General features: G+C 46.1%; 1 protein-coding gene across 1 annotated transcript; it reads right to left on the bottom strand.

Annotated features, from left to right (window-relative positions):
- TRPT1 (tRNA phosphotransferase 1) lies at positions 1 to 10,630 on the bottom strand. The gene is made up of 8 exons (XM_078872192.1): positions 10,526 to 10,630; positions 7,566 to 7,680; positions 7,064 to 7,145; positions 6,289 to 6,458; positions 5,342 to 5,519; positions 4,597 to 4,653; positions 3,318 to 3,425; positions 1 to 2,686 (listed from the first exon to the last, which is right to left on the bottom strand). The coding sequence occupies exons 2-8, from the start codon at positions 7,665 to 7,667 to the stop codon at positions 2,646 to 2,648; spliced, it is 738 nt and encodes a 245-aa protein (XP_078728318.1). The 5' UTR covers positions 7,668 to 7,680; positions 10,526 to 10,630; the 3' UTR covers positions 1 to 2,645.
- Positions 10,631 to 12,685: the final 2,055 nt, after the last annotated feature.

The raw sequence follows: 12,685 nt of genomic DNA, 5'->3' as shown, positions 1-12,685 counted from the left end.
CAGTGTCTCATGTTTTATTCACGTTTTGCAAACACAAGCCTAACTCAATCAACCATGCATTAGCATGTTAAGAGGCCTGTCTCTCCCCTTTCATGTCACCTATTGTTCAAGGTAATTATGTTATACAAGTGGAGAAAAAACTACTTTTTATGTGCAGGGATAGATAAATGAAGGAGATATATTGCCTGCTTATTTATTGTGTTTTACTGATATTCTAGACGGGACGACGCAAGTGATCGACGTGAATATACAACAGGCCATTTAAAACCCAAACTGCAGCCACACCAACCCACCATATGAACGACCAGTGCCGGATGATCCTAGTAGTAAGAGTAGCAACAATGGAGCTACATATGTTGTAGCTACTCTGTAGTTACTACATATGTAGCTACTACATCTACATAGTAACTGTAGTAGCTACGGGCCCCACACTTTCAAGGGCCCGCGCTAAATACTTTCAAGCTATCAATTTCAAGCTATCAATTCCGGTTCAGTGATTCTGCACTTGCTCTATAACTATAGTACTATACTGCCTTGAGCTTTTACGAGCGACTGGGTGTTTAAGGTCGTATTGTCTGGGCTGTATAGCAAATGAAAAAATACAATTACTTCATGCAAGTAAAAAATGTGTTTTCATATTTGTGTAGATTTTTTTTATTTAGGGCCCCTTTATAACATCATGCTACAGTGGCGTTGCTATTCATTCCCTTGGATTGCCAAAGAGCTGACTATTGTTGACCTGGACATCTGTGAAAAAGAGCTTCGTAGGTCATCGGATTTCTCCAGGACAAAATCAAGATTCTGAATCTTAGCACAATGATAAAATAAACAGCATAATTTCAACGAGTTTCTAACGGCCCACTAACAGCCAGCTGCCAAGAACTTTTAAATGACAAAGCGTGCACCCTCTTTTGAATACAGATTTCCTCGCAGCCATCTGGTAGGGACTTTTACATAACAAAGCGGCCGAGTTTCTCATTATTGCCAGTTGTCGATGTTTCATGTACAGCATGCATATGTTCACAAGGAGGTCATCAAAGCAACGAAAAACTCAGAACTTTTGCCAATTACAGTGCCTCAAAAGGGGAAACAATTTTAGCGACGCTATGGTAAATGACCCATTGTCAACGAACGTGTTGAGATCTTTTGTTGCTTGCATCGCCACTGCCAACGCAACGTCACCGAATAACATCGTGATGGAAGTTGCGTTCCCGTTTCATTGGGGAATAATAATAACACGACCGCCTAGCGCCGCCACGTGGCGAGAGAAAGTAAAATCAAATAGTGACACTCACCGGTCAAAGTATTTACAGTAAAACCTTGGATTGCGTGTAACTTGGTCTGCGAGTGTTTTGCAAGACGAGCAAAATTTTTAAAATAAATATTAATTTGATAAACGAGGTCTTGCAATACGAGTAGTACGCGTATACGCTTTGTCTACCGAGCGTCACGTGATCACAACTGATACACGAGTACTTTGATATACGAGTGCTTTGGATTACAAACACGTTTCCGGAACGAATAATGCTCGCAATCCAAGGTTTTACTGTATTTTGTACAGCCTCACGCGATGAAAGTAAAGCACATCAATTCATAAGAATGTAGAAGTTCCACAAACGGCTCAATGCTCTCGGCTCAATATGTGCACCATCCCAACGCCCCTTTTGAGCTGAGACTTGTTTGTGTCTTGAACTTCTTTCGCAGCATACGAAGCCAACCGTGCCGATCTCTTTAACTTTGAGTTAGACGTATTAAATACTCTGATCTTACGACTGTGTTATGTCTTTATTTGGTTTTCAGGACTAAGTCGTTGCAATGCCAATTTTTATTATTTCTATTCGTGGGCTGATTTTGCAAAATAGAACTTAGTCTCTTTCAATGGTCTCTCACCCGGTTCAAAATAAAGTCAACTCATTGGAAGTTCAACAATTGAGATAATTGGGATTGAATAAATAGCTTGAACTTAACAGCTAAAGTCGGCAGATGTTATTTCTGCTCGACAATACACAAAGTGCACTAAACTATCAACGTTCTCAGGCTTGGGTGGTCTGTGATTTCGGTTAATGTGTGCTCAAGTGTGCAAGTTGACATCTCAACGATACACAGTTTGGTAATGTAGTACGGCACAAGGTGCATGCACAAAATGTGTTTCGTATTATATTCTTGCGTATGATGGCAATATGTTCGGGAGCTAAATGCCAATGTCGAGGTCTGCTAGCCACGAGGGCAGTGGTGTAGTTTTGCTATTCCTCCATTGAAGGTACGCATACTCGAGTGGTTTACCGTACGGCCCATAGTTTGGGTCGCATTAAATGTTGTTATAATGCAGCTTTTTTATTGAGGCAATACGCGGGCCCGTCACACCGTCGACATGAACTAAACCAGTTACGAAAAGCAGGGGGCAGAAAGATGTGGAGCAGGCCCACTGCCTCAATACCGCTACTTTTTTTAATCATTCAAATGTCTGCCGTGCCAATCTTGTGCCCATCTCTTCCACGGGTATCACCCTTGACAAAGAACTTTGCAACCTCAGTGGGCCTTTCCCTCGGGATACCAACGATAAGACATTTGCATCTTCCATGTCAGGTCCAGGTAGGGATCTTGATGACCCTGGGGAAGGAAGTGTCGGCCACAGACTTTGGAGCTCAACTGGACGTGTCACCCTCCAACGGTAATTGCTTTCGCTCTGTCTCGCAACCACGAGGGGGCATGGGGAGACAAAGGCACAGAAAAAAAAGTGAATCAAAACTCTTCATCATTAGACCTCCTTTGCCAGTACCAAAATAAAATAATAGGGTTTTTCCCCTTTTTTCTGGCAACAAAAATGAAACCTTTTTACAAGCCGTCCCTTGGTGTGGACCAATCAGTTTCAAGGACAATGCATATATTGTCATAGTGTGTTTTTTGTTTGCATTTTGACTGCAAGTATTGTGGGTAATGCAGACATGATTCCTTGTAGTTTTGTTGCCAGAAAAAAGGGGAAAAACCCTATTATTATTGAATAAAAACTACCAACTAATTCAATGAATTCAGATAGCTGATGGATAGTCGAGTGAACGGGAGGAATGGTTAGAAAGCAAACAGAGAATAAAGTGTTTGAAACCGAAAAGGCACGCACAGGAATATGAGACTTACAAAAAGACATAGTGATTAAACGATTGCCAAACGCTACTGTTAACGCACGGACCAAGTACATTGCACTTCAAGAGGACTAAGCAAAACACATGGCAGTATCTTCAAGGTCACTCAATGCGTGCTATGCCAGGCCACAGACGTTTCGATCACCCCTTGTGTCACAGTGTGCAATACTATCTCACCGGGCTGTAGCTGCATCACTCGCTGGAAGTACTGTCGGGGTAGTACCCCTTGCGTGTTTCCAGAGCTCAGGATAACTCCATTGGCCGAACGGTAAAACGGGATCCCATCTGCACACGTTAACAGACGGGCAACGCCAAACCCACATAAGCACACCCTCCCAAACCCGGAAAGAAACATACGATGCGGTATGAACAGTGGTGGAAATGGGCCGGAATGCCCCGAAATGCCATGGTGGGAGTGAAAATTTTAACCCGACTGCTTTCCGGAAGGAATCAATGATTCGTTATTCATTTCTTTTGACTTCCAGACCCCTGAGACTAACAGACATGCACAGAAACCCACATACATACTCAGAGACCCACAGACACGCATAGAGACCCACAGACACACAGACACCCACATACGTCCACAGAGACCCACAGACACGCATGGAGACCCACAGACACACAGACACCCACATACGTCCACAGAGACCCACAGACACGCATGGAGACCCACAGACACACAGACACCCACAGACGTCCACAGACACGGATATTAACAGACACACTCAAGAGACCCAGACACACTGAAATACCCACAGACGGACCTAAGCTCCTCCTCTTTAGATCTAGTGGGGGTGGACAGGAATCATTTATGAGTTGCCCAGTAATTTATTCCCATTTTCCAGCCCTGAGTATGAACAGCTGATGTATATATAATTGCTGTACTTTATTCAACCAGGCGACAGGTCATTTGAGATTTTGCTAACTATTTTGTAAAGATGCATTTTTAAACAAAAGTCACATAGTTATGTACTTTGAAATAAAATATACAAAAACATGTGTTCTGAGATTAAAATGCCAGCGTTCAAAAAAGCTTTAATGGGCTTCAAAACTTTTTCAAGAGAGTCTCCATGTGGATGGTTGCCCATGATCGTTTTAAACAAGTTTGGGCAAAGTACGACGCATAGGCATAGATTATGCAAGGCTTTCGAACGTGTGTTTGTCTCCTGACGAATTCAATTAGCCACATTTAGCCCCGAAAGGCGACAGGCAGCTTTCAGGGCAGGTGGTGAGACGTCCCTTAATAGCCAACGCAACTTTTAATACACATTTATTCACATTAGATCATCTTAACGCAAGTTAACGTGCCCCACCCCAGCTATGGACAGCGAGACAGTGCTAATGCATCAGCGCTTTCAAAACTAAGTTGCAAAGTGTTTAACAAAAAATGTCACGTGTAGGAGGAAATCGGAGTAGCTGAAAAATACCCAAACGTGAGAAAATTACCACTTACCTTGCAAAGCTTTTTCGATGTCAATATAAATTGCGATTTCACAGTTCCCTCGCATTCCTGAAATGACAACATTTAAAAGTTCAACACATGACATTCAAAGTTGCTGTTATTCGATTAATGTGTACGCTTTTATTTTTACGCTGGCGTGGTTATCACATCGTCGGATGGTATTTCTGTTGATAAAAGCCTTTGTGTAATTAAGTAAACAATGTAGAGAAATGGACTGTCGGAGAATATGCTCTAATTTAAAATGCTTAGAGAATTCAGAAATGTAGGAACTAAAACATCCAAAATACCATGCACATAATATGTCAGTGCACAGGATTTCAGGCAACAATCTTACTCTTCTTGGTTCTTTCGGTAAAGTCACGTGACTTTACCGAAAGAACCAAGAAGATGAATCCCTGCAGTCACGAAAGCTTTAAATCGAAAAGTCTGACTACCCATCAGCAGTTTTCACACAGGTAACGATCGAGGCGGAGGGGTGGACCGGAGGTGCAGTGGTTAGCGCACTGTGCTATTAACCTGGAAGCCCGAGTTTGATTCTTAGCCATGACTAAGATCAGCAGCGAGTGATATTCGAACCAACCCCCTTATTCACCAACCCACGTTACGGTTTAAATACCCTCCATGCCACGGCGTGGGGAGGCCGTTATCCCGCGGTGGATTGACAAAGGGCTGACCACGATTATTACAGCTCGGCGACACAGCGGAGTACGAGGTGAGCCGGTCCGTGCGCCGGTACCGCTGATGACGCCCTCCGCTCCCGGCTCTCCCGGCGCCATGTGTATGTGCGCGCGTCCCCTGCGGCTGAGCCCATCGCGGAGGATGGACGGCCAGTGGCGCGCGAAGGTGCCGTGCACCACGCACTCGGGCAAGGCCGAGCCGTGCAGCGCGATGGGCTGCAGCTCCAGCTCCTCCACCTGGTATCGGCACGCGCATCGTGGAGGCACACGCACGGGACACGCTATGGAGGCTGTGCAATCAGCACCAACGATAAAAAGATCCAAAGATCTCCCCCGTGTCGCCTTAACAGACTGTAGGGGCAAGTGCTGTTAGCGAGCACCTATGAAGGCCGGAACGGCACACGAGGAGGTGGGTGGCCAGCACCACGCCCGGCCGCATTTGTCTCCCCAGTGGCGATGTTTACACACCGCACCAGATATACTTATTTGAGGCTGAGTCGACCTAGGGGAGGCCCGGGACTGGTACAGATAATCGTCACCGGTGTTGGCCGTGAGCGGGAATCGAACTCGGCTCGCCGGGTTCGTAGCGCAGCGTAGCGCTAACTGCCGCATGACAGCTACCCCACGATCCGCAACACACGCACACAAAGACAAAGATCCCCCGTATAGCCTTAACAGACTGTAGGGGCAAGTGCTGTTAGCGAGCACCTATGAAGGCCGGAACGGTACACGAACGAGGGGGTGGGTGGCCAGCAACACGACCGACCGCCTTTGTTTCCCCAGTGGCGATGTTTACACACCGCACCAGGTACTCATTTAAGGCTGAGTCGACCTAGGGGAAGCCCAGGACCGGTTCAGATAATCGTCACTGGTGTTAGCCGTGAGCGGGAATCGAACCTGGGTCGCTAGGTTCATAGCGCAGCGCGCTAACCGCTGCACTACCGCTCCCCACACGCACACACACGTACGCACACACGCACGCACACACGTGCCCACCCTCGCCTACCTGTAGCGAGTGGCCTTGGTTGGCGCGGATCTGCAGGCTGCCCGTAGTTGGGTGGGCGCGCAGAGCGAACCTCTGCTTGTCGTTGGACTCCACGACTCTCCTCACATCCGCCTCCTCGCACCCAGCCAGGCTCCGCTGGGCCAGCAACTCCTGCACGTCCACAAATCCATCTGCAGAGTTGGGACACGGGAGTGGGACACGGGAGTGGGACACGGGAGTGAGACACGGGAGTGGGACACGGGCGGGGGACACGGGAGTGGGACACGGGTGGGTGACACGCACCGCATCCAGGTACTTATTTGAAGCTGACTCAACCTAGGGGAGGCCCAGAACTGGTTCAAATAATCGTCACTGGTATTGGCCGTGAGCGGGAATCGAACCCGGGTCACCAGGGTCGTAGCGTAGCGCGCTGACCGCTACACTACAGTTACATCATACTCACTCACACACACAACCACCCACTCACCATCATACACACACACACCCAGCAACATATTCACACACTCACCATAATAATCACACACACTCGCCATCATTCACACACACACACAAAGACAAATGAAAAGGACGAAGATATGTTTTCCTGCTCGACGAAGACATCCCCATCACATTTGCCACTCCTCGCTTTTACGTCCTGCAAAGCTACGAACTCCTCTCGTCTCCACGAAAAGGTGTGGATACCTGTGATTCCACGCGTTATTCACGGGCCCGCGGACAACAGTCAGAGACGAGGGGAGTTTTGCCGGCAGTGCGAGTGCGGTGAAGTGGTGTTTACCGCTGCCCATGTGAAGGCCCAGTCGATGTGCCCCGTGCCGCAGAGCGTAGGACAGAGTCTTTAATAAGCGGACGTCAGGGTTCTAATTCGCCACCGTTTTGGGTCGGGGGAAAAACGATACAGTGCGTCACAAAATGGACCCCGACAGTATTTACAACGCAAGATCATGTTGCGCAGCGTGGAAAACACAGGTGGTGCAAATAATGGCTACGCCAAGTGGCTTATCACGTGGAAATTTACAGCGGCCAAGTACTCTTAGACGCATGTTGATTCTAAATGTGGAGGGGGAAACCGGAGGACCTGGGAAAAAAAACATCCACACAACCACGGGGAGAACATTCGAACTCCAAATATCTAGCAGGCATCAGGGTCGGAATCGAACCCACGACCTCCTGTCTACCTTGCGAGGTAGTTAACATCTCACCACAATGGCGCCCCTTGCTAACCATTACACCCGCAGCAGTATCCCACATTCATTATTAACGGACATCAGTACAATGACCTCGGAGTGAGTGCTGTGATGTCTTCGTCCACCGTGACCTCTCCCTTGTCCACGTCCTCCATGACGAGTCCATCCGTGGGGTGGAAGATGTTCTCCAGACATCTCCCACAGGACACTGCCCTCCTCGCCAGTTACGGAAACAAGAAATCACAATTCAAAGTCCTTTCCAAATTCACTGCTGAAAGCAGCTTTCCTCAAGTCAGTCAATGGGTCGTGCTATAGTGTAATGACCTCACAGGGCGTGCTACCCTGGTTCCATTCTACTGGTGTCGTAATAACACTGAGCATTGAATGACAAACACTTCCTCAACGTTGAACATACGCAATACAGTATATTGTATATCAACTTGTTTCACGTCCAACACATATACAATGAATTTGTATACAGGTACATGTCAATCCTCAACTAGATTTTTTATTATTTGAACAGATAAGGCCCACTGAGCTATGTAGCTCTTTTTCAAAAGTGACCTGCCCACAAATGACAGTTCAACGAAGTGGCTTATCGCGTGGAAATTTAAAGCAGCCAAATACTCTTAAGCACATGTTCCTAAATGTGGACGGGAAAAACCGGAGGACCCAGAGAAAAATCCACGAGATCACGGGGAGAGAGAGACACGCAAACTCCAAATATACAGCAGCAGGCGTCAGGGTCGGGATCAAATCCACGAGCTCCTGCATACCAGGCGAGGTAGTTAACGTCTCGCCACTGTTGCGCCCACAGATGAAGGCCTCTCCACATGCCATGTAGGCCATGGGAGTTGTTTGACCATACTTCACCATCCTGGTCAATGCGGCTTGGTGAAGTGGGGGGAGGGCCAGGGTCGGTTCGCATTTCACTGGTAGCTTTTGTTAGCAATGGCTGGAAGTTGAACTCAGGTCGCTGGATTCACAGCAATAACAAAAATCTAAATCACGACGTTTCGATCGCAACACAAGCAATCGTCTTCAGGTTATTTTTTCTATCTACGTGGCTTCACCGAAAGACTCAAAGAATATGAATTCCTGCAGTCACGAAAGCTTTAAGTCAAGATGTGTACGTTAACATCAATACCACATGCATCAGATTTATCAAAAAGTCCCTGAAAGATTGTAGCTACATATTTTAAATGCTATGAAATTAAGGGAGGATAGATATTTCAAATGGACGACATGTTTAATTGGACCAGGTCACATGTAGTGGGGTAAAGTGTGAGTACTCTCACATCTTCCAAGACATCTGGCCAGTGTGAAAGAGTAGGAAATCAAATATTTATACTTTTTTAAAAAACACGCTTTAATGAAATGTACTGTCCGAGCTGCCCCTCCCCCTGCCCCCTTCCCCCATAGCCCCTCCCCTCCTTCCACATCCCCCGCCCCTGGGCGTGGCTCCCCGAGGCTTGCCGTGACGTAAGAGACCACGTGGTGATTTAGGGGCAACGTAAGTTGAGCGTGGACAATTAGAGCCGTTGAAAAGATTGTTTAAAAATAGATATCATTTTTAATGATAGAACATAGTATTGTCATCAGTATGACACAGCTATACGAAGTTTGCAGTCGATACGACATTGGGAATACGGTTGAAATTTAGTTACAAGATTTTTGGATACAACACATACAGTAAGTTAAATAAAAGCGTGTAAAAAGTTTAAAAATATGTGTTTGATTTTTTTATGATAGAATATCGTGTTGTCATCAGTATGACATACCTATACGAAGTTTGCAGTCGATAGCACATTGGCAAGTGTGTAGAAATTGAGTTACAACATTTCTTTTTTGAGGATACAACAGACAGTGAGTTCAATGAAAGCGTGGGAAAACGATATCACGATCCTGCGAAGTCCATGCGTACACAATTGTCTTCCGATAACCATCGTCGGTGTCGATGGTTCTGATCCATTTCAGGTCATTTCGTAGTCAGTCGCTATCTATTTTAATTCTCGTTACAGTCCTGCATTGATATTGGCGTCGATCCAGTAAACATGGTTTGGGGTTCAATTGACATCGAACCAAATGTGTAAAACTTCAAACCTTCCAATAAAAAAAATCACACAGTTAGCTTTCATCATTGAGCATGACTGTCAACCCCTTAGGGGCCGTCCATAAATGACGTCACGCGATTTTGGACGATTTTTGACCCCTCCCCTCGTCACACGGCGTCACAAAAAGTCAGACCCTCCCCCCCTCAAATATGACGTCACAAAGCTCTGCCCCCCCCCCAAAAAAACATGCTTCAAATCGCTTTAAACTATCGTCATTGTAGTGCGTATTTTATGTGGCGCTGCACTCTGATATTGTAGGAGAAAACATTTATGAAAAAGTCTATTTAATTAAGTAGAACGTGTTGTCTATATTTATTTAAAGTTGCGCATTTTAGATGTGACGTCATATTTTTTAACCCCACCCCCCTCGTCACATCGTCACAAATGTCTGACCCCCCCCCAGGTGCGTGACGTCATTTATGGACGGCCCCTTATTAGACCAATTTAGACCTTATTGGTCACCCCGTGCCCCTTACAAATGTCAACGTTCATCCCACAAAGTCCCAGCAACAAGGGAGAACCACAAACAAAGAGACAGTATTGAAACGTCTGTACGCCGCACGAACCTACAAACTCAAATTTCCTTGCTCATGGCCGAGGTGGTTTGCGGTAGGTGGGTCACAAGCAGAGAGGGGGGGGGGGCTGCCAGTAGGTAGCCCCCCCCCCCCCCACGGCCCCCCTTCCTGAGCAAGCGTTGGCACGGAGGACTCCGACTTACGGACGACTCCGACTTACGGACGAGACGACTCCGACTTACGTACGATACGATTCCGACTTACGGACGACTCTGGACTCACAGACGACTCAGACAACTCACAGACGCCTCCGACTTACGTACGAGACGATTCCGACTTACGGACGACTCCGACTTACGGACGAGACGACTCCGACTTACGGACGACTCCGGACTCAGACAACTCACAGACGACTCCGACTTACGGACGAGACGACTCCGACTCACAGACGCCACTCGCGGAGCTGTTGCGAAGACAACGCAGCTGCTGTTCGTGGGGCGTCACACACCGCGATTTCCATCGATGGGTTTTCAAAACTCAACTTACCCTCGGGGCAATTTTCAAATACGTAGCTGATGCTGGACGGCCAACATACGTTGTTGTTGTAGTCGTGTTTTTAAAAGGAACCGGTTCAAGATTGTCGCGTCAAATTACTTACGGTCGTTTATATATACGGCACAGTACGTTACTGTATTTGTAACAGCACTTTTCGATTTAAAGCTTTCGTGACTGCAGGGATTCATCTTCTTGGTTCTTTCGGTAAAGTCACGTAGAAGGGAAGTAATAAAATAATAAAAATAAAATAATTCTCACTATAATTATTTTATTTTATTGTTTTATTTTTATTATTTTATTACTTCCCTTCTACGTGACTTTACCGAAAGAACCAAGAAGATGTAACAGCACTGTTAGGCACTTAATCACTTTAACAAACACAGTTGTGTTGACCAAAATAATCGTCCTGCGTAACCATCTTGAGCGGACAACCCTTAACTAATGATTTATACACATTATACTTTGTGTAACTAAATAAATACTTTCCATAAAATGTGCATACTGTATATGTCTGAGCTTCATATGTATTCGCAGTATATAAGTCTGGTACTACAGGCAGTTCTCCATAAATGACGTCACACGATTTTTGACCCCCCCCCCCCCTTCGTCACACGGCGTCACAAAAAGTCAGACCCCCCCCCTCAAATATGACGTCACAAAGCTCTGCCCACTCCCCCCCCAAAAATATAAAATATGCTTCAAATCGCTTTAAACTATTGTCATTGTTGTGCGTATTTAATGTGGCACTGCACTCTGATGTTGTAGGAGAAAACATTTTTTAAAAATTATATTTAATTAAGTATAACGTGTTGTCTATATTTATTTAAAGTTGCGCATTTTGATGTGACGTCACATTTCTCAACCCCCCCCCCCCCTCGTCACACATCGTTACAAATGTCTGACCCCCCCCCCCCCACCTAGGTGCGTGACGTCATATATGGACGGCCGCTCAGGTTACGTTCCTGAGACCCTGAACTATTTACTTATACTATGTATACTTTCTATAACCCAATAAATACCTTCCATAAAATGTGCTTACATGTCTGATCTGAATATGCAGCGTCACAGTCAATGTCTAGTACAGGCAGTTCTCGACTTACGAACGAGTTACGTTCCTGAGACCCGTTCGTAAGTCGATTTGTTAATATCTCGGAACTCGGAATATTTAATACTCGTAGAAACCTCCTGGTTACACCAGCCCACAGGGGATTATTGTGTCCGTCGTGCAGGGAGGGGCTGGGTGGGGAGGGGAGGGTGGGGAGGGGCTGGGTGGGGAGGGGCTGGTCACCCCGTGGTGCCCTTATAAAACTCAACGTTTAACCTACTCACGCCGGCTTGTGCCCGCCCTCACAGTCGGGCATATTTGCGGAATACACCACGCCGCCGTTGACCCTGGCCATTGACCGAGCAACCCAACGTTCCAAACCAGCTCCCTCCGCAGGAATGTGTTTGTATGGTCAGTGTCACAGCATGTGTTGTGGTTAAACAAATAAATGGAGGCATTGTTAGACTCATAAGAAATATTTTACATTTGCATGTAACATTTAAATAAATACTGTCGAGTAACTAAAACTAAATAAAATCAGTTTTCTCTTCACTTGCCTTCAGTCCTGCTGCGGGCTTGCTTGTAAAAAGCGACGTTTCTGGGAGGTTATTGGGACTGCTTACGTCTCGCGGAGGTTAACTCCGCTGAACAAAATAGTGCTGCAGACGGTTAAAAAAAATATATCTCATGACAGTTCGTATCTCGGGGATTGCCTGTACCCAAATTTGTAGTTCTTCTTTCGTACGATGGGCAAAATCACATTTTAAACCCTCAAACTATAAGCAAGACTCTGCCAGACGTCCACAAACAAGTGTACATGTGATGACTCACTCAGCTATTTATGATTCACATTAATGTAGGAGTCGTGGCAACCAAAACAGTGATGCAACCTCTGTGGAATGAGGGAAAGAACCAAAACTTTATTTTAAGACACGTTTTTTATGCTGACATGGAACATCTTCAGAAACACGTCATTGCAAAAAA

Source organism: Lampetra fluviatilis, chromosome 33, assembly GCF_964198595.1.
Source record: "Lampetra fluviatilis chromosome 33, kcLamFluv1.1, whole genome shotgun sequence".
Taxonomy (NCBI): domain Eukaryota; kingdom Metazoa; phylum Chordata; class Hyperoartia; order Petromyzontiformes; family Petromyzontidae; genus Lampetra; species Lampetra fluviatilis.
Note: the sequence above shows the minus strand (reverse complement) of the source record. Positions and strands in the feature narration are given on the sequence as shown.